This window comes from Eubalaena glacialis, chromosome 2, assembly GCF_028564815.1.
Source record: "Eubalaena glacialis isolate mEubGla1 chromosome 2, mEubGla1.1.hap2.+ XY, whole genome shotgun sequence".
NCBI classification, from domain to species: Eukaryota; Metazoa; Chordata; class Mammalia; order Artiodactyla; family Balaenidae; genus Eubalaena; species Eubalaena glacialis.
Window position 1 is genome coordinate 71,544,163 of NC_083717.1, and position 22,358 is coordinate 71,566,520.

General features: G+C 37.2%; 2 protein-coding genes across 4 annotated transcripts in view; one reads left to right on the forward strand and one right to left on the reverse strand.

Annotated features, from left to right (window-relative positions):
- The window catches only part of TRIP4 (thyroid hormone receptor interactor 4), a 69,264-nt gene extending 57,688 nt beyond the window's left edge, over window positions 1-11,576 (reverse strand). For all 3 annotated transcript variants that reach the window (XM_061182029.1, XM_061182028.1, XM_061182030.1), the window contains exons 1-3: window positions 11,421-11,576; window positions 5,918-6,087; window positions 4,961-5,094 (exon numbers count right to left, since the gene is read on the reverse strand). In XM_061182029.1, coding sequence (XP_061038012.1) covers window positions 4,961-5,094; window positions 5,918-6,087; window positions 11,421-11,521 — 405 coding nt within the window. In that variant the 5' untranslated portion in view covers window positions 11,522-11,576. The remainder of the gene's footprint in view (window positions 1-4,960; window positions 5,095-5,917; window positions 6,088-11,420) is intronic.
- A 3,058-nt stretch (window positions 11,577-14,634) lies between these two features.
- Window positions 14,635-21,372, forward strand: PCLAF (PCNA clamp associated factor). The gene is made up of 4 exons (XM_061182031.1): window positions 14,635-14,723; window positions 15,022-15,102; window positions 16,115-16,277; window positions 21,327-21,372. Exons 1-4 carry the CDS (start codon window positions 14,678-14,680, stop codon window positions 21,370-21,372), a joined length of 336 nt encoding a protein of 111 aa, XP_061038014.1. The 5' UTR covers window positions 14,635-14,677.
- Window positions 21,373-22,358: the final 986 nt, after the last annotated feature.

Genomic DNA, 22,358 nt, shown 5'->3' on the forward strand with positions numbered 1-22,358 from the left:
TCACTCCCTTTAAAGTATCCAGTTACATTAAAATAACACATTTGAGGGATTGAGGGCTGTGCTTTGATTAGGTCTTTTATCCATAACAGGCAGCAAGTATTTATTGAGAAGGAGGAAAGACAGAGTAATAGAGGAGAGAAGGGGAGAACAGGGCAAGCCAGAAAATTCATAACATATCACTCCTCTGCCTAAAACCATTCAGAGGGGTGGGGAGGAGGGGTTAAATAATTAAAAAACAAAAAACAAAAAACGAAAAACAAAACCACTCACTGGCTTCCTCCCATTGTGCTTAAAATTTAATCCAAGCTACTTATAATGACTTATAAAGCCTTACATATGGCCCTCAGGTGCTCTCTAGCCTCACCTACACATCATTCTTCCCCTGTCCACTATGCTCCAGCCACACAGGGCTTTTGATACTTCTGAGAACACTTTTCTCCATCTCCCCTTTGCACTTGTTATTCCCTCTTTCTGCATTGTTCCCAGCCCATCTCTTTACATACTGGTTCCTTTGCAGTGTTCAGGTCTTAGCTGTAATTTCACTCCCTCAGAAAGGCTTTCCCTGAATACCCTACCTACATTAGCTCCCACCCTTCCAATAACTGCCTATCACACTGCCCTTTTCATTTCTTTCATGTTAGTTTTCACAATATATAATTACTTAAAAAAAATTTCTTTGACTATCTTTTCTACCTCTCCTCTGAACCACTAAAATGTAAACTCTAGGAGGGCAAGAAACCTTAATGAGTCTTGTTTATTGCTATATCTCAAATGCCTAAATCAGTTCTTGACACACAACAGACACACAATAAAAACTTCTGAATAACCAAATGAATTGCCTGTGAAAACTGAAGACAGATTTAAGTTTTACCTACATGTCCAAAAATGGAACTGGACATACAGTTTGACCATCATCTTTCATGGTTCCAGATCTTCAAATTTGCCTACTTGCTAATATTTATTTGTAACCCCCAAATCAATACTCCAGGTGCTTTCACAGGCATTCACGGACACGCACAGAATGGCAAAACATTTGAGTCACCAAATGCACACATTTCCAGCTAAGGTTGAGCAATGCAGTGATCTGCCTTCTTGCTTCAGCTCTCATACTGTAAACAAGTATCCTAAGTCTATTTAGTGCCATTTCTTTGCATTTCTGTGCTTTTTGTTGGCAATCTCACCATTTAATATGGCCCCCATGCATAATAGGAAGTGCTATTTAATGTTCCTAAGCACAAGAGGCTGTACCTTATATGGAAAGTAGGTATATTACATGAAAGGATGCTCAACATCATTAATTATCAGAGAAATGCAAATTAAAACCACAATGAGATATCACCTCACACCTCTCAGAATGTGGTCATGAAAAAGACCACAAATTACAAATGTTGGTGAAGATGTGGAAAAAAGGGAACCCTCATACACTGCTGGTGGGAATGTTAACTTGGTATAGTCACTGTGGAAAACAGTATGGAGGGGCTTCCCTGGTGGCGCAGTGGTTAAGAATCCACCTGCCAATGCAGGGGGCATGGGTTCAAGCCCTGGTCCAGGAAGATCCCACGTGTCGCGGAGCAACTAAGCCCGTGCACTACAACTACTGAGCCTGCGCTCTAGAGCCTGCGAGCCACAACTACTGAGCCTGCAAGCCACAACTACTAAAGCCTGCGTGCCTAGAGCCCATGCTCTCCAACAACAAGCCACTGCAGTGAGAAGCCTGTGCACTGCAACGAAGAGTAGCCCCAGCTCGCCACAACTAGAGAAGGCCTGCACACAGCAACAAAGACTCAACACAGCCAAAATAAAATAAAATAAAATAAATTAATTAAAAAAGAAAAGAAAACAGTATGGAGGTTTCTCAAAAAACTAAAAGTAGAACTACCATATGACCCAGCAATTCCACTCCTGGGTATATATCCAAAAAAAAATGAAAACACTAATTTGAAAAGATACATATACCCAATGCTCATATCAACATTATTTACAATTGCCAAGATATGGAAGCAACCTAAGTGTCCATCAACAGATAAATGGATAAAGATGTGGTATATATACACAATGGAATACTATTCAGTCATAAAAAGAATGAAAAATTGCTATTTGCAACAACATGGATGGACTTGAAGGGTATTATGCTAAGTGAAATAAGTCAGACAGAGAAAAACAAATACTGTATGATATCACTTATATGTGAAATCTAAAAAATAAACTAGTGAATATAACAAAATAGAAACAGACTCACAGATATATAGAGAATAAAAGATAGGGGTAGGGGATTAAGAGGTACAAACTATTATGTATAAAATAAATAAGTTACAAGGATACATTGTACAACACAGGGAATATAGTCAATATTTTATAATAACTATATGTGGAATGTAAACTTTAAAAATTGTGAATCACCAGGAATTCCCTGGCAGTCCAATGGTCAGGACTCCATACTTCCACTGCAGGGGGCAAGAGTTCAATCCCTGGTGGGGGAATTAAGATCCTGCAAGCCCCCCAAAAATAAATAAAAATTAAAATTAAAAAAAATAATAAAATAAAAATTGTGAATCACTATGTTGTATACCTATAACATAATATTGTCCATCAACTATAAAAATTAATAAATAATAATAATAAAAAAGAAAGGTATATTAGATAAGCTTTCTTCAGGCATGAGTTACAGTGCTATTGGCTTTGACTTCAATGTTAATGATCAACAATATATATTAAATAAAGTGTCTTTAAACAGAAACACACATAAAATGAGGTTATGTTTTGATTGGTTGATGGAAATGTGATCAGAGGCTCCCAGAAACCTAACCCTGTATTTCCCCTAGGAACAATGGTTCTGTATACATTGAGGCTTTAAAAAGAAATGAGCGGGCTTCCCTAGTGGCTCAGTGGTTAAGAAACCGCCTGCCAACGCAGGGGACACAGGTTCAAGCCCTGGTCTGGGAAGATCCCACATGCTGCGGAGCAACTAAGCCCGTGCGCCACAACTGCTGAGCCCACGCTCTAGAGTCCACAAGCCACAACTACTGAGCCTGTGTGCCACAACTACTGAAGCCCGCGCACCTAGAGCCTGTGCGCCACAGCAAGGGAAGCCACTGCAATGAGAAGTCCGTGCACTGCAGTGAAGAGTAGCCCCTGCTCCCCGCAACTAGAGAAAGCCCACGCACAGCAACGAAGACCCAACGCAGCCAAAAATAAATAAATTAATTAAATAAATTAATTTAAAAAAAAAAGAAATGAGCTGCATGATATCCCACCAAATGAGGGAACAATAATTTATTTAATCTGTCTCTTACTGCTAAAAAATCAGGTCAGCTCATATTTTCAATATTATAAATAACATTATACAGAACATACATTTTTTGTGTGCATTTCTGATTACTTTGTTAGATATTTAAGTCATATTAATAAGTCAGAAGTATATGAACATTTCCACAGTTCTCGATGTATGCTGCCAAACTGCCCCCAGAAAGCTTAAACCAATTTACATTGCCACCAGTAGTGTATAGGAGGTTCCTGTTTTAATACAACTTCATCATCACTGTATCTGTTTTTAAAATCTTTGAGGGACTTCCCTGGCAGTCCAGTGGTTAAGACTCCAAGCTTCCACTGCAGGGGGCACAGGTTCAATCCCTGGTCCAGGAACTAAAATCCCACACGCTGCATGGCATGGCCAAAAAAAATTTTTTAAAATAAAATCTTTGACAATTTGATATGCCATATCTCAGGGATTTAATGTGTATTTATTTGATTACTAGTAAAGTAACCAACCATCCTTGTTTGCCCAGGACTTAGGGGAAATCTCAGAATACAGGACTTTTCAGTGCTAAAACCAGGAAAGTCCAGGCAATTAGGGTGACAAACTGGACTCCTTAATTACTAGTAAGGATAAACATTTTTAATGTTTATTGGTCATTTGTGTTTTTTCTTTTGCTTCTGATAGTCTTTGCTTATTTTATTCCAATTAATAAAAGGCTTAAGACTATTTTTTTTAAGTTCACATTATTTTGGAAACCCTTTTCCATGTTTTTTTGCATGGTCATCACTCAGAATTTTTTGATCACTACTCTTCCATCTTAGCATAATTAACTATCCCCTTCTGCTGGGAAATTTAGCTTGTCAAATTGCCCTGAATATAAATATTTCTGCTTACCTCACAGGGCTATTTTTAGAGCCAAGAGAGAATATGAAAGACCTCTAAATGCTAAATAATGATGATGATGATGGGTAGTGAATGGCCTAAAATAGGAATGCTCTTAAAACAGCTAGAATTGTGCATTCTTTTAGTACAAAGCCACAAAAAATGTTGAAATTGAAGTCCTGGTGTATTTCATTAAATATTTTCTATCACATCTATCTATCTATCTATCTATCTATAATCTCTAAGCGAAGAAGTCCTTTTTTTTTTTTTTAATAAATTTATTTATTTTTGGCTGCAGTGGGTCTTTGTTGCTGCGCACGGGCTTTCTCTAGTTGCAGGGAGTGGGGGCTACTCTTCGTTGTGGTGCGAGGGCTTCTCATTGCGGTGGCTTCTCTTGTTGTGGAACACAGGCTTTAGGCACGTGGGCTTCAATAGCTGTGGCACGCGGGCTCAGTAGTCGTGGCTCGCGGGCTCTAGAGTGCAGGCTCAGTAGTTCTGGTGCATGGGCTTAGTTGCTCTGCGGCATGTGGGATCTTCCCGGACCAGGGCTCGAACCCGTGTTCCCTGCATTGGCAGGTGGATTCTTAACCACTGTGCCACCAGGGAAGCCCGAAGATGTCCTTTTAATACTTATTTAATCAGGTTGTCAAAAAAATATCTACCATATAGAAAGTAATATGTTATCATTATCACTCTCTAAAATTCATGCATTTGTTGAAAAGTTGCCATTCTAGTCCAATTTATACCGTTTGCTCTCTGAAATGTGTCAGTTGTTTGCTCTTCTCCATATAGCCAGAAAAGCCTCATTTTCTAAGCACTCACCTTGGCCAAATCAAAAGGTGTTTTGACCTCTATGGTTGTATCAGGTTCAGTAAATGCAGGAACTTCCTGTCTGTTTCTCCCTTTCCGCCTGCTCCTCTTTAGCTGGTCTCCTGACCTCTGCCCATCTAAAATTTCTTTAAAGAAGAAGAAGAAGACAAAAAAAAAAAATATATATATATATATATATATATGTACATAGATTGGAAATAGTAGGATTCATTGGTGAATTAATAGCTAATAAAGAGAAGGCAATGCTTAATATTTAGAGTCAAGATAAGAAGTCAGGCAGGTTTTCAAATTATCTTTTCCTCTCAAATCAGAATTAAATTTAAACCATCATTTTCAAGATTGTAGTCAATAATAAAGACTACTGGCTAAAATTAAATTAAAGGGAATTCCCTGGCAGTCCAGTGGTTAGGACTCCGCGTTTTCACTGCCAAGGGCCTGGATTCAATTCCTGGTGCGGGAACCAAGATCCCGCAAGCCGTGTGGCAAACCCAAAAAAAAAAAGTTAAATTAAAATCTGATATTTTAGACTGTATAATAATAATGACTTATTTAGTTTGGTGCTCATCTTTTGTACTGTTTAACTTAATAGTTACTTCTAAATGCTATTCATACTAAGACTGGTCAACATTTACTTACATTCATGTATACACATAACTAAAGTTTTTCTTTAATCTATGTATAAATTTTTCAAGTTATTCTGAAGCCACATTTGCATCTATAAACAAGTATTTTTGTGATTTTTTTAAGTTTAAAAAGTCTGAACTAAAACAATACTCATTACAGATCAAGTAGAACTGAACTAAAAACATGTATACATATGATTCTGCTTAAGTTAGTCATGAGGAAATACGGGTGACAGAACATACCAGGTCCTATAAACCAGCTAATTTACCAATATTTCAACCTTTACTTTAATTTACTTAAGTTAATTACATTAACTTAACTTACCATCTTTTTTGAAGGACTGCTGCAGAGCATCAGAAATCAGCTCCTGATCATTCTTTTGCCATTTAGTTACAAGCTCTTCTATGAATTGACCTTTTCTGCCCTCATTTCCCTGAAGAAGGTCAGTAACATATTCTCGTAGCTCTTCAGCACTCTCAATTGACAAAACATACCTCAAGAAGCAAAGAAATAAGTTGTTAAAACAAGGCTAGCTTATACTATGTTTTTCAATAATCGTAACAGAGATCAAGGTAGTAAAAAACATTCATTAATCCATTAGAGTGTTTATTTTGAGCCAAGTTCTAGGTTAGATGCTAGGGATATAAATTTGATTAGAACAAAGACTCTCTCCTCAAGTAGTTCATAATATAACCTTCATGTAATCTTCTTGTATTTCTAGAATCAAATCAGTGTTTTGAAGATAGGTTTGTGGAGCTGTCCTTAACATAGGAATACTTTCTAACCTAAATGGGAAAAGAATGAAAAAGAATAGATACATGTACATGTATAACTGAATCACTTTGCTGTACACCTGAAACTAACACAACATTGTTAATCAACTACACTCCAAGATAAAATAAAAAATTTTTAAAAATTTACAGTGTACTAAATAAGTGTTTGTTTTACTATTTTTTAAATTTCTCTATTCTGAGAGCAGGAGAGTTTTTAATATTTTGACAAACATTTTTGAAGGTCATGGAATAATCAAAAATTTCCCCATTTTTTTTATTAAGACCATTTTATTAAGATTTTTTTCATTGCAGATTGCATGGTCATTTTTACGGTTCCATACTACTGTGCAAAGCAAGGACTACTTATGTCTTGACTGAAGGATGGTTACAAGGCTATATATACTTGTCAAAACTCATCAAATTTTACATTTAAAACAAGTGACTTGAATAAAAATTACATTTCAAAAAAACTGTTAAGGGGCTTCCCTGGTGGTGCAGTGGTTGAGAATCTGCCTGCCAATGCAGGGGACACGGGTTCGAGCCCTGGTCTGGGAGGATCCCACATGCCGCGGAGCAACTGGGCCCGTGAGCCACAATTACTGAGCCTGCGCGTCTGGAGCCTGTGCTCCGCTACAGGAGAGGCCGCGATAGTGAGAGGCCCGCGCACCGCGATGAAGAGTGGCCCCCGCTTGCCGCAGCTAGAGAAGGCCCTCGCACGGAGGCGAAGACCCAACACAGCCATAAATAATAAATAAATTAATTAATTAAAAAAAATTATTTTAAAAAACTGTTAAAAATAACTGTTATTAAAAAAAAAAAAAGAATACTTTCCATAACCACACATCTGCAGTCATTATATTTTCCTAGGAACAATACAAATTACTTCATCTTTATACTGCAAAACCTAAAATTTCTTTTTTGCTAAAAATATGAATATATACTACAAGCTAACCAGTTACTGATTTAACATTCTTAAAAATTATAAATCAAGATTAGCATCACATCAGAATGAGATCTATTTTAAGAAAATGGTATGAAGGGTTCCTAAAAGTGAAATGGGGTGGGAGTACAAGTCAGTACAACTTTTCTATAAATCAATCAGCCAATGTATTTAAAGTGCCTTAAAAAGAATCCAATAATTCCATTTACAGAACTCTCTAAGAAATAAGAGACACAGGAAAGTTTATGCAAAAAAATTAACTACATCATTATTTGAGTTAGTGAAAAACTGGAAACTATTTAAAACATTCATCAATGAAAGGGGCGAGTGAATTCAAGTTTTTGGACTTTACAAAATATAATATGCGACCACAAAAAGTGAAATTTTTGAATAATTATTATTTTTAAAAAATCATTGACTTGTTTATTTTACTTTATTATTATTATTATTATTGGCCATACCATGCAGCTGTGGGATCTTAGTTCCCAATCAGGGATTGAACCCGTGCCCTTGGCAGTGAAAGCACGGAGTCCTAACCAATGGACTGCCAGGGAATTCAGTAATTCAGTAATTTCTCAGTAATTATTATTACTTGAGAAAACGCTCTCATATAAAGTGAAATAGTAGGACAGACTGTACAGCATATGATCCCAATTGCTATAAAAGGAATGTATATATCCATACACTTATGTGTAGGAAAAAGGCTAGAAGGTTATACACCAAAATGATTACCACTAACAGAGATGATTAAAAAGAGTTTGGGTTTATTTTTATTTTCTTTTTTTCCTTACAATGAATATATTTTGAAAATGTATTATAATATGCATAGGAAAAAACACTAAGAGAGAAATGATGGTTATCTCTGGGTTGTGGTATTATGGTAATCTTGGTTTCCTCCTTTAAGCTTTTCTGATTTTTTTAGTTTTCTACAGGGACTATGTCACGTCATTAGAGAAGTAAGAAGTGAAAAAATTAAGGTATCAGACCATGAAAGCATTATATGATCTGAAGAAACTGTAAAGTAGATACACTGGTATGAGATGTAAGAAAAATTATTACAATAATGCTATATCCTTTAAATTAAAAAAAAAATCATGTAATTGTCCCATCCTTGGTAGTACATGTACTGGGTTCTTTTCCTAATATGGTGGTGGATTTGCAGAGTTACAATCTATAAGTGAACAAACCTGTGCCTTTGTGCCTCTTTAAGAGCATCTTCTAATCCATCACAAAATTTTTTTAAAAATACACAACTGTTTTTCAGGACTTTCAAGGTTTAATCAACTTGATCCCCAAACTTACCAGGCCCCATTAAAAGATTAACTGGCATCAAGAACTCACAGAGCTGCAAGGAACCTCAAGGATCATTTAACTCTGGAGTATTCAAACCACTAGGGAATTATTTAAAGAGTTTCAGAAACAATTGAATAAATGTCATTTAACTATTTAACAAAGTATAATAAAGAACAACATATATTCAAATGTGTTATATACCAAATCTTAACAAAATAGATTCATCCAAAACATGAACTAATGCAGATTGTGGAACAAAGTTTATCTTGCTAACTCTGTGCATAGACCTTAAGGTCTCATAAATGTATCACTGATTAGGAAGGTAGTAGCTCTGTGCTTTTTTTTTTTTAATAAATTTATTTTATTTATTTATTTTTGGCTGTGTTGGGTCTTCGTTGCTGCGCACGGGCTTTCTCTAGTTGCAGTGAGCAGGGGCTACTCCTCGTTGCGGTGCGCGGGCCTCTCATTGCAGTGGCTTCTCTTGTTGCAGAGCACGGGCTCTAGATGCGTGGGCTTCAGTAGTTGTGGCACGTGGGCTCAGTAGTTGTGGCTCACGGGCTCCAGAGCTCAGAGCTCAGTAGTTGTGGCGCACGGGCTTAGTTGCTCCGCGGCATGTGGGATCGTCCCAGACCAGGGCTCGAACCCATGTCCCCTACACCGGCAGGCAGATTCTCAACCACTGCACCACCAGGGAAGCCCCGTGCTGTCTTTTTAAAAAATTCAGGCTGCTCGTGTCAAATTGTTCTAGCTAGCACACTAGTATAGTACACCTGGGTAATTCTCAATTAATATCAGGCAAGACAAGGCACAGCAAATTTACACAGCCAACACTTTCATTGTGCCATCATAGCCTGTTGTGCAATAACTAGTGAAAACCTAGGAAGTGGTTCCAATAGCATTATATTATAGGTAGCTTTAGGGCTTATTTTAAGTTTTGAATAATTCTTGTCTAACTTATATTTATAAATATTTTTAAATGCAAGCACATGTACAGCCATACTTATTGCTTCAACTTTAAAACAGAAATTTCTGATCACTCCTCTTTTAAGGGTGTGGATAAGTTTAACTGAGGAAAATCTAAGGCTGCACAATGAGCTATTAAACCACAATCTATGAGACTTAGGAATTTTCCTAATACTGTGTAAGCAACAAAATACAACTGGATTCTGAGACTGAGAAGATTGCAACTATTCATACTCCATTGTTGATTCATCAAAAATAGACTCAATCTTTTTTTTTTTTAACTGATTGACTTTTTTCTGTTTGGTATATTACAAAGCTTCATTATTTCATTTGACAGCATTCCACTGCTTTAAAAAATGCCTGAAAACTACTTAACCTGATCTTGCCTTCAAACAAGGGTAAAGCCAAGCCATACAATTTGGCTGTGTTTTTTTGTCTTTTTTAAAAATATTTTTTGTCAATTTTTAAAAATTGATGTATAGTTGATTTACAATATTGTGTTAGTTTCAGGTGTACAGCAACGTGATTCAGTTACATATTTTTTTTCAGATTCTTTTCCACTGTAAGTTATTACAAGATATTTAACGTAGTTCCCTGTGCTATACAGTAAATCCTTGTTGTTTAACTATTTTATATACAGTAGTGTGTATCTGTTAATTTCATACTCCTAATTTATCCCCCCCCTTTCCCCTTTGGTACCCATAAGTTTGTTTCTATATCTGTGAGTCTGTTTCTGTTTTGTAAATAAAATCATTTGTGTTATTTTTTAGATTCCACATATAAGTGATATATATTTGCTTAACTGAGTTTTTTTTGATAGTCTATTCCAGTGTTCAAAATAATCCTCTAAAATTGGCTCTTTTAACTCTCTCCTTGTCAACAAGTCTATTTTCTCCCAAAATCAGAAATTCACCTTACTTCCTACAAAAGCCCTAGAACTGCAATTTAGGTTTCAGCAACAATGAGCAAGGAACCAAATCAAGAAACACTTCCAGGTTCTTTAAGTCCAATTTTTGTAGAAGTTTTTCCCTCCTCCTGAACTCTGCACTGCCACCTACCCATCTTTTAGTTCTCAAGTTAAATTCATCCCTTGCAGTTAACCTTACGAGTTTCTCAAATCTTAATGAGAGTCCTTTTTCCTATGCTCCTCGATACACTGCACTTCCCCCACCTCCTCACTCATCAACCGTCTTTGTTGTCCTGGCATGCAGTATCGCCAAAAAAAGAAAAGTTAAATCAGTTGAAAGCAGATATTAAATCATGTCACCATTTCCATTTCATTACAATCATAACGCGTTATTAAAGATAATCTCTGCTAATTTTTCATTTTACAGACGAGGAAACTAAGGTACAAAGATGGAAAATTAAGTTGCCTAAGGCTCCAAAACTGGTGAATGACCACAGAAAATAGAACCGGGACTCCCGAGTCAGGGGCTATTTTTTACACAGTACCACGCTACCCCCATTTAAATTTCAGGTCCTATTTGACACAACCCGGATCGGGCAAACTGAAATGTTCAGAGTAAGGAATTTCTGGAAAGACAATTTGGCTTGCCCCTTCTCTCCAAAATCTATAAGGAAACTGGTTCCTGGGACAGACTTACAGGTCTAATTATCAGGGATTTGGCGTTTTCCTGGGGAAAAAAAGGCCCCACCAGCCGATTGTGGAGCATGACACCCTATTCCAGAAGCTAAACTATAAAGCCGGAGGTCAAAATTCGGCTCTCGTAGATAGACCGCAGCCCTTTTATCACATTTCTTCACTCTCATCAACTTTTTAGCCCTCTCCGTTTCCCCGTTTGCTCAGCCAGTGCACATCCCAGAGCTCCTTCCCGCCTCTGACCCGAACCGGTCTTACTGTATGATCTCCTCACTGACTTCCAGGCCGAAAGTCTTCCGCAACTTCTGGGTGCACCAGCCCACCAGCTGCTCCCGGGACACCGCCCCAGTCACCGCCATTTTCCCCAGCCGGAACCAGCTGGGCTGCAAAAGCTCGGCGTCCCGCTACGGACTAGTCCCCTGCGCAACACCGACCTCGCTCGCGCGGGTTCCGTCAGCCTGCACTGCCCCGCGCGGTAGCACCGCCCCCAGCACAGATCCCTCCCACCTGTGCCTCCTCCTGCTTCTGCCGGCTTCCTGATGTTGCCGCTTTTATCAGAGGTCCATCTGCGAGTGGTTCTTCCGCGTCGTTAAATGTAGGACTCGAGAATTGGGAAATCTGCTAAGACAATACAAATACCTATAAAAACTACAGTTTAGGAAAAAACAAAACAATACCCCGTAACCTGAGGGTCCAGTTTTTAAACTGTTCTGGTTTTATGTAAAATATTTAACATAGCCCTTGAAAGCTAGAGTAAACGCTGTAAGGATTTGCTCCGGTGGTAGTGGTTTTATTAATACCGCTTGTAGTCTAATACCTGATTCACGCTCCTAAAACCTCTTTTTGCTTTTTTGAGCCAAGTCTTTTCCAGGAGGGCCAAGACAACTCTGCAAGCTCGAGGGAGAAAAAAAAAAAAAAACTTTAATAAAAACAGGTGCTGTGATTTGGCTTTGAAGACCTTCTATATAAATTCTCTGTGTTGATTTTTAAGAAATTAAAGGTATTTCAACTCAAGATGACCAGATTTAAGGGTCTTTTGCTACTTCCCTACTCCATTGGGACAACGGACTGGGGAAAATTTAGCCAGATTTTTCTGGCGAGCATAACATAATGTCTTCTGATATATTTCATGGATCAATTTGACTGGCTTTGTGTTACATGGATAGGCTCTTCATTCCCATTAGGCTATTTATACTAAATAATTACATCAATTGGATGTTGTTTCACCTTTTTATGTTAGTGTTTTCACCGACATAAATAATCAAAATCATATGTGTGTTGATTTACATTGAGTTTAGATTATCTTTGTTGTTAATTTGCAAAATATATGGCTTTCCAGCTTAAAAAGACTGAATTTTCATAAATAGTGGGTACAAGTTTTGTTTCTTCATAGATATCTGCTACATTTAATACTAATTATAACATATCCAAATCCTTTACCTGTTTTTATATCTGTTCTGTTCCCATAACTAAAATGATAACTTCTTGAAGACAGACTGACAAGCTTTTTGTACAATAAGACTTAGTATATCACACATTATGATGAAATTACTAGGTCCTCAAGAATAAAAGTGTTCTTTTTCATAAGGAATATGTTATTGATTGAAATCTCTAGTTTGTAATGTATGTAATGTAATGCCATTTACCGTATTACCATTTATTAAAATGAATTTATGCCTGAGCAAAGCAAGCACATCTATTTAATATGACTTAAAGATATTCTTTTGTATAAATTTAGGCAGAAATTTCATTTGTACATACTATAACTTTTCTTAATGCCTTAGGCCTTTAAAATTTTCAGGTTCACACCACAGAACTATTTTAACTGTAAAGGAGAAGCACTTCTGCAAAGCAAACATTTAAATTAAGAATTTTTACTAGGCATCACTGCTTTTTTCCTGAGTTTTTACTCTAATTTGCATCCTTCCTTATCATAATTGGCATTAAAAAGACAGACATACAAACACAGCTATAGTAATATGTAGATTGCCCCTGTGTGCAAAGGTATATTTGCAATTCTTTCTAGCAATTTACTTGGCATGTGGACTAAGAGAAAAGACCAGCAGATTCTCAGCTCAGTTCTAATCTCTGCAAGGATCTGGGAATTAGGTAATTCAGGCCTTTGTAGAAGCCACTTAACTGAAAAGGAAAAAATGTGCATTGAATAAACATTGTGTATTGAGAGGGGCATGATGACAAGAACAAGGAGGGATACCCTAGGGCTTGTTGATTTTTCTGATAGGACTTTGGCTGTAATCTTAGACACTAAGATTTAGACAAAGCTACAGGTAACTTGCAATACCTTTCCTCCTATTATAATGTTAATTTCATCTGCTGTCTAGATTCTGTAATTCAAAAACACAAAGTAGTTGTTGATTCTGTTAAAGTACTGAGAAGCCTTTATTCTGAAAGTTCAAGCATAATTTATTGGAGAGAATTAATGCCATGCTTACACTTTCAGGTTTGCCTTTCAAGTGCACATTTAACAAAGTACATCCTAAGGCAAATTCATTTGATCAGGTTTTGTGCATGGTATTCAGAGAGTGAAAATCATTGCCCAGGGCGTATTGTGAGTTCTAAAGATAAGCATAGGGAAGGAAAATAGTTATGAGCTCTTATTCTAAAATCATGTTCACTACGTGCCAGGGATGTGCCCTTGGCACATATGACATATTTTTAAGGAATTCTGAGACCATACAGGTCTCGGGGAAACGTTTTATTATTATAATAATGTTTCTTTTAATGTATGTATGTATACACAATTCACTGTTTTTTTCTTGTTTCACACCATCCTAAAAAGTTTTGTTTTTTTTTAAATCCCTGTAAATAGGGAATTCCCTGGTGGTCCAGTGGTAAGGACCCGGAGCTTTCACTGCTGCTAGGGCCAGCGTTCGATGCCTAGTCGGAGAACTAAGATCCCACAAGCTGAACGGCCTGGCAAAAAAAAAAAAAAAAAAAAAAAAAATCCCTGTAAATAAATTGTATTAGCTTTTTCCCATTCCATAGACTCGTTTTAGTTACGGATGCTGTAAAGAGTGTTCATACCTGAGATATTAAAAAGTCCGCTTCATTTCAGGTGTCACTTCCAGGAGTGACATTATGGATTTAAGCCTGTGGTTAACTTTTAAAGAAATGTTGGAATTCGCTGTCTTTCCTGGGTTTTCTTTTCTAAGCAGGCCCCTTTACCTAATTCTTGATCTTAGCACCCACACATGGGGCACCCCAGGAAAGCGCCCTGGCACCGCCCACCTCAGGCGGGTACGAATCACAAGCTTCTGCAAGTTGATGGACGAGTCAGCACTGCGCCCAACCCCGCCGCGGTCACCACTGGACACTGGCGATTGGTTGCGCGTGAAAGGCGCGGAACCAATGGGAGCGGAGGCCTGGGAGAGTCAGTGGAGCGCGCGGGAAAGGGACCAATATAAACTGTGGCGGGAGATTCGTTTTCGGGGCCTTGTCCCGTGAAACATCTTCGGCTGGGGAGTCAGTTGGTTGTTCTCATCTCGTGTTTGAACATGGTGCGAACTAAAGCAGACGGTGTCCCTGGCACCTACAGAAAAGGTGAGGTAGTCGAGCATGGTAGTGGAGGGCAGGTGGTTCCCTGGGCAGCTCCGCCGCGGGCGGGAGAAGCCGGACCTGCCCACAACCCTGTCCGCCAAACTGGTCCAGCCCGCCAGGAAGCAGCGGCCCGATCCCTTTAACCAGGAGGAAGAAGCGGCGGGGACAGGGGAGGGTTATCTGCTGTTCTGGATCGCGGGCCTCTCCTCTCCAATAGGCTGGGTCGGAGAGTGTGGTGAGAAAGTGGCTCTGAGACTCTTCGTGCGCCCTTCTGAATGCCCTTCTTTGCCTCTCTCCGCAGTGGTGGCTTCTCGAGCCCCCAGGAAGGTGCTTGGTTCCTCCACCTCTGCCACTAATTCCACGCCGCTTTCGTCAAGGAAAGGTAAAAAGCGCCCCTGCAAGATCCTGGAGAAACCTTCTCAAAAGGAGATCAGGCCTGGCACCACAGTTCTCCTGACCTGCGAGCCCCCTGCCCCACCGTGGAATTTCTTTTCCTGAGATCCTCACCCCCGAATTTCTTCCTTGCCTTTTGCTCTAATGAGCGGGCCTGTCTCTTGGCGGGCTGGGGTAGGGGTGCGGGGCGGAGTGGGTCGCATTGTAAAGAATTTCAAGTCTCGGGTTAGGGACGGACAAAGTTTCTCTTCAAACCTGTTTTTCTTTTCTACTTTAGCGTTGTTATTTTTCTTAGTATTGACAACTGGGCTTTTTCTTGTAAGAGGCTATGTAAGCACCTCTTTACTAGATTAAGAATCGGGACTATAGTTGACAGTGCTAATCACGCTTTGGTTTTCATTTCTACATATTTTTCTTTGTCCTTCCTTCCCTTTCTCCCTCTCTCCTTTCTTTCCTTTTTTTTTAGTTTTGTGTCGGTGTGTGTGTTTTACAACTTTGCAGCTCCTGTTACTGCTTTTGGGACATTAAGAGGGAAAACCAGGCCAGGGAAATAGCTTCACATCGTTCCTTCTGTGCGAGAAGTTGAGAAAATACCATGCCATCTGCTGTCTCATTCCTTTTAGGAGGAAGTTGAGCAGTTTGGAAGATTAATTCCACAAGCTCTAGTTAAGAACATACAGGAAAAAGTGTGTCAAACTTTAGTATGACAGTACATAAGACTAACTGAATAGCTCTGCTTGTGGACAAAATATGAAAAATATTTTCTAGTTGTAAACATCTTGTTAATGCTATTTTTCTAGGCTAAAGGATAAATGTAATAAAGTGTTATACATTATATTATAACTGAATACAGCTTTATCATGTCACATTTTAAAATTTAAAGATGGATGTAACACCATTTAATACCCTTTAGATTTGACGTTAAAGAATTAACTTTCCCTTTAAGGAATGGTGATTGTATTCTTAATTTTTATTTAGTTCTATCTGTTTATATTTTATAGCTGAAAATAAGTACGCAGGAGGGAATCCAGTTTGTGTGCGCCCAACTCCCAAGTGGCAAAAAGGAATCGGAGAATTCTTCAGGCTGTCCCCTAAAGATTCAGAAAAAGAGAATAGGATTCCTGAGGAGGCAGGAAGCAGTGGCTTGGGAAAAGCAAAGAGAAAGTAAGTTTCTATATTCTGGAATATAAAGAAATACTTATATTCTTGAAAATAAAAGACAACAGAATATTGAGTAACTTTAAAATTTCTGTTTGAGCAGATAAGAAAATACAAACCAGAGGTTTTTTAAACTGTGCTAACCTATTATTATAAGTCACTCCCAAATTTCACACATCAATGAAAGGTATTATTTTTACTCATTTCAGTCACTCAAAGAGGATCAGTTCCCATTCAGATGATAAGTGTTACATTATTAATCATGAACTTCTGGTCTTTATTCTTTAATTTTTTCTGTCTGTTTTCTGTAGTCTTTTTTCAAAAAGCAATTTCCATGTTGGTTTACCTAGCTTGAATTCCATTAACCTCACCTTTCAAAAACTACTAGTTCAGTCTCCACAGGAAATATATACCCAATGTAGAAAAGTTGGAAAATATAGAAATCCCCACCACGTAGAAACAACCAAAACTAACACCATGGTGTATTTTCTTTACAACTTCTCTGTAAATACATAAGAAAACTTCAAAGCAAAACAAGGTGGGTATAAAACTGCAAACATGCAGAGTTCATTGTGTAAACTTTTTAAGAAGATAATTAAATCATGCTTTCAAGCTTTTAATGTCAGGAAAATGCTCATGATAAGTGTTAAGCAAAAATTCTGGTACAAAAGTACAATCATTATTGTGTAAAAGACATGTATCTAAATATGCCAAATCTCTGTACAAAATATACCAAATATCAATAGTGATATATCTGGGTAAAAACCTCTCATACTCAGTGCTACCAACTTTCAACAACAAATATTTTAAGAATCAGGAAAAAAAATAATACCATTGGGGGGAAAAAAGCAATGGAAACCTGCTTTTTAAATAGATTTATAAGTAATAGTGTCCAGACTCTCTAAAGAATTTTGAAATTTTTGTTTCAAAAACAAATTATTTGACTGGAGGTGGGGAGTGGTGAGCGCGGGTGGTGCCACGTCACCGCCATTATGAAGCCTCCGGCTAGATTTAAGACCCTGCTAGATACCTCCCCTGCACCAGCCAGTAGCCTGTGATCCTCCTCCACGGCACCAAGCAGCGAGCCCTGCCCAAGGCGGAGTGATCACCATGGGCAAGGGGATGGTGGTCAGGCTCAGATTGGGGCTGCTGCTTCTGGTGCTGTTCCTACCCACGCAGATTTATTCATTCGTTCCTTTAACCAGCACGGAAGGTCCTCCGTTCGAAACCACAACGGTCAGCTGTGCTTTGCAGTCAACAGCTAGTCTCCTTGTGGTCTTGCTTGCCCTTCTACATCTCTACCGTTAAGAGACTTGGCCAAGAGACATCTACAGTTTACCAACCCATATTCTAAAGCCCAATCCGTACGCCATCTAGAAGTACAGTGTGGCAAGGAAAATAAACAGGTCTTCATCAAGTCTACTAATTCCATCCCTTGTTTTATTAACACAGAGAATGTTGAGACTCCCAAATTGGACTAGTTTAAAGAGCATCTGAAGGATTTGACCAGATAATGAAAGCCAATATTAAATCTGCTGGAGTTTCATGTACAAGACTGGAAAGAGACAACATCGAGAATTAATGATGTGATTAAGTATAACTTAAGAAATATGGACACTTCAAACTGTACCTTGCAAATAAGAATAATTTCATCTTCATCTAGAGAAAAAGGATGAGCTATGGAATGGAGATTCAGTTTCCATTTTGTTCACGAAATCTAGAAGGCGGTAAAATGATTAGGTAATATAAAAAGCTTCAGTGATTCTATTTATGATGTACACTGGAAGGAACCACCAGGTATTACTGCAAATCCTCTGTGTATTGTTTCGGCAGTCCTGGTTTAATGCTGATATACTCTCCATCAGGTTTTACACTGTTTTCACTGTTCTCTTGGGAACTTAACTCTTTTCTCTGGGGCTTTGGATTTGACATTGCATTTGACTTTCTTCAGTAACTGACACGTTCCAGAGCAATGACGGATTGGAATCTACTACAAATCCAAGCATAAGTAATCCCAGCAAATGCACTTAAAAGTCAAATAACAGGTATTTCCTATCACACATTCCCATCCAGATTCATTTAGCTAAGTTGGATCATTTAACTTGTTTCCAAAGATTAGAAGTGCATTGACTTCAACCAGTCTTAAAATATTGCTTTTTATTTCTGCATATATTGAATAATTTTTACAACTTAAAAAATTGATCTGTTTGGAAGGCATATTTGACAAATCTTGAAATTAATAGGCAAATATATGAAGGCAGCAAAAATAATGTGTATTAGGTATTTGGGAAGTGAAGACTGGAAACTTGCTTGCATTAAATTCATAACTCTTTTGTGCCCTTTCCGTAAACATATATATATAAATATAAAACTTGATGAATAAGAATAGCTACACGTGGAGCACTTTCTACATCAGTCATTATTTTTAGATGGTTCTAAGCCTAAGTGGACTTGATCCTGGAAAATAAAACTTTACAACTGCCTTGATGTACAGAAACCTTTTTAGAAATAGAAACTCTGTGAAATCTTTGGTTCACAGGTTCACACAATGATGCTTAGATGTTAAGTATCCAATATGGCCATAGTACTCTTAATAAGTTTTAAGCCAATATTTGCCATCTTTAGAAGTCTACACAGGAACAACTAGATCCAACTGATCTCAGGTTATGTGAGATCTATGTGTGTGAATGAACACCTCTTGCTTCATATCTGAACACTGTACACCTGTTTTGGATTGTACATTGTGTTTGGAATTGATTTGCATTGAACACAACTAAATAAAAATAAATGGTTAATGGGCAGTTAAAACAAAGTATTTGACATATAAAATGATGTTTATGCATATAAAATTTTAAGACTTACTCAATATTGTTCATAGATCATTTAGTAAATTGTTATTGAATGCCTACTATCCATCTAATGAGATATTTAAAAGGAGTGTCAAATTCTGGAGCAGTAACTAAATTTTATACTTTGTTGCTACATCACTATTATCATTTCTGTTTCAATAAAATCAACAAGGAAGGGGATACATTTTTGGATAGAGTTTTTTAATAGACTTGTTTTCATGATCCTGTAAGTCTCCTTTTGTTCCTTCTCACTTACTGGCACCATTCTTCCTTGTTCTTTCTCATTCTAATTTGAACAAGCTAATAGTCAATATTAGCTCTAGAATATATGACAATCCTCTTGAATTATTTGTGACTTCCATTAATGAAAGAAAATATTTGGCAATATAGCCAAATATGGCTATACCATTGATCATGACAGCAATAAAACCTATATTACAGGCTTCCTATCATATGGAAAAGATTACACATATAGTCTCATAAAGCACTTTGATCCATAGTATAATAAAATCTGTGACATAAAACTAGGTAATAGAGGTTTATAGTATTACTTTAGGCCTCTGTCTTAGATTTGTTTTTGTTTAAGAGAGTTGTAGTTATCCCTTTATTTATAATAAATCAATAAATTGGCTTTTTTTTCTCCCAGTGTTATTGAGACTTAATTGACATACAGTACTATATGAGTTCAGGGTGTAATGATTTGACTTACGTACATCATGAAATGATTACCACGATAGGTTAGTGAACATCTATCTCATACTGATATGTTAAAGAAATAGAAAAAATTTTTTCCTTTTGATAGGAGCTCTTTCAATAGATTTACTATTGATAGTAAACAGAAAACTATCAGTATATCAGAAGGACTTCTGTCTCCCTAATTCTTAATCTGGAATATGGCTACTCCTATGGCTTTATTCTCACAAAGGAAGATGCATGGGGGAGAATCAGAATCAAGAAAAACTATCTTCTTAAAACCTTGAACAGAACTATGATACCTAAAGTAAATTAAATCAGGTCCTTGAAAAAAAAGAATTTTGGGTTATGATAGTGTTCATTTGTTAACTTGATTTAATTTCCAGGAAAGTACAATGAAGACGTCTTGGTAATATAAGAGTAGGTGAGTCAATGGTAATCTTATTCCAAGTCAGAATATCCTTGTTTTAGCTTCCTTCTTTCACTCACTTGCCCTATGACCATTCAGGCTTACTGGATCTAATTTGAAAACTATTTTAAAATAGATCTCACAAATCTTTATCAGTTCTAAAAAATTCTGATTTATGATTAAGTTTTTAATTGACTTTTTCTCTATAAAAAGTATAATGAGGGACTTCCCTGGTGGTGCAGTGGTTAAGAATCCGCCTGCCAATGCAGGGGACATGGGTTCGAGCCCTGGTCTGGGAAGATCCCACATGCCACGGAGCATCTAAGCCCGTGTGCCACAACTACTGAGCCTGTGCTCTAGAGCCCTCGAGCCACAACTACTGAGCCCATGTGCCTCAACTACTGAAGCTGGCGCGCCTAGAGCCTGTGCTTTGCAACAAAGAGAGGCCACCATAATGAGACGCCCACGTGCCGCAAGGAAGACCCAACCCAGCCAAAAATAAATAAATAAATAAATAAATAAATAAATGTATTTTTAAAAAAAAGTATAATGAGTACAAAATGGCTTTGGGATAATATAAATTATTTTTCAAAAGCTGTGATTACCATATGCCAACTTAAGACAATTTAGGGGTTTTTCTAATTAGATAATACATTCATATAGTTCCAAAGGGTATACAGTCAAATATGTCAACTTGCTGTTTTCTCTGCTCAAGTGGATTGGTTAAATTCTTTTGCTTTTCATAATCACAGAGTTCTTGCTGAAGGATTGTACTCTTCATCAATCCACTTAACATATCAAAAGAAGATGCTATAGAAATAGAGATTCCCTCTTTAATAAAAATGGCAACATATCCTAAAGGGGAAAGTAATTTGGCAAATTAACAGGCAAAATAGATTATTAAAAATTTTGTCGCTCTAGTATTTGGAATCTGTAGGAGTTTGTCAATTAATGGAGTTTAATTTTCTCCCATTTCTAGTCTATTGACAAGACCCACTGCACTGTTAATGTTCCTGATTTACATAAGTTTTTAAAAACTACTTATGTTTTGTTTTTTAAACATTTGACTCAGGTGACTATTGAAGTTCTCTCTTCTTTCCACAGATCATGTCCTTTGCCACCTGATCATACAGATGATGAAAATGAATAGAAATTACTTATTCACTCTTGACTGATGTCTCCTGTTTACTCTGGTATTCTAGGATGTAAATTTGCATAAACGTATTTGTTCCAATTAGCTTTGTTGAATAAGCATTTAATTTAAAAAATGAGGCTTACATTTAGTTATTCAAAAGCAAGTAGTTATGATATTGGAAAGTTTATAAGATTAATTATGGTTACTTAACTTAGTATTCAGTATAATGCAGTATTCGGTTTCTTTTACCTGTTAAGCTTTTGCTTGCTAGAATTATTGCATGGTGTTCTAATTATGAATCTGCTGTATTTGAGATTTGCTTAGATTTTTGTACTGTTGCCATTTTTATTGGCATTTGATTATTGGAGTGATGCCATATTTTTGTTCCTTTTATTTGCTTTAAAAAGCAGAGGTAGATTTTTGCACATTAAAAAAGTCAGTATTAATTAAACTGAACCCATACCCTTTTTAACAAAGGGGGCCAAAGATGCAATGTTGAAATAATTTGGATGGCTGTCTACCTTCTTCTTAGAAAACTTTAAGGGCAGTTTTGTCCTAAGGATTTAAAGGGTTGATGAAGCTTCTAAAAACAACAACAAAAAGATAAAATACTAGCATAGAATTGGGCAGGAAAATTCCATAGATTACATTAAAAGAGAGGAATTTTCCTAGAATATGCATTTGACTTAGTGTCATAAAATATTACCCTTTGGGCCTATACTTTTCAAGTTGGAAATGAATAAAATATGAAAGGCAAACCATGCCATAAACCCAGAACTATGTCTAAAGTCCTTAGAGCTACTATTATATTTTTCAAGATAATCAGGGGTATAATTGAAGAGGTGGGTATAATAGTGCTTAGTAACTGGTATTCTTGCTTCCTCATCAGACTTTTTGCTCACTGACATCCTGTTATCAAAACTAACCATGTTTAACAGGAATGCTTTCCTGAAGTTTGTTTTTAATAAATGAATACTCATTGTCACAATACTATCCATATG

Excerpts from the sequence above, each read along its gene's own strand:
- PCLAF (XM_061182031.1), top strand. The coding sequence starts at position 14,678 with ATGGTGCGAACTAAAGCAGACGGTGTCCCTGGCACCTACAGAAAAG. Across the intron at positions 14,724-15,021 it reads CCCTGGCACCTACAGAAAAG|TGGTGGCTTCTCGAGCCCCC; the intron begins GTGAGGTAGTCG and ends CTCTCTCCGCAG. Across the intron at positions 16,278-21,326 it reads TTGGGAAAAGCAAAGAGAAA|ATCATGTCCTTTGCCACCTG; the intron begins GTAAGTTTCTAT and ends TTCTTTCCACAG.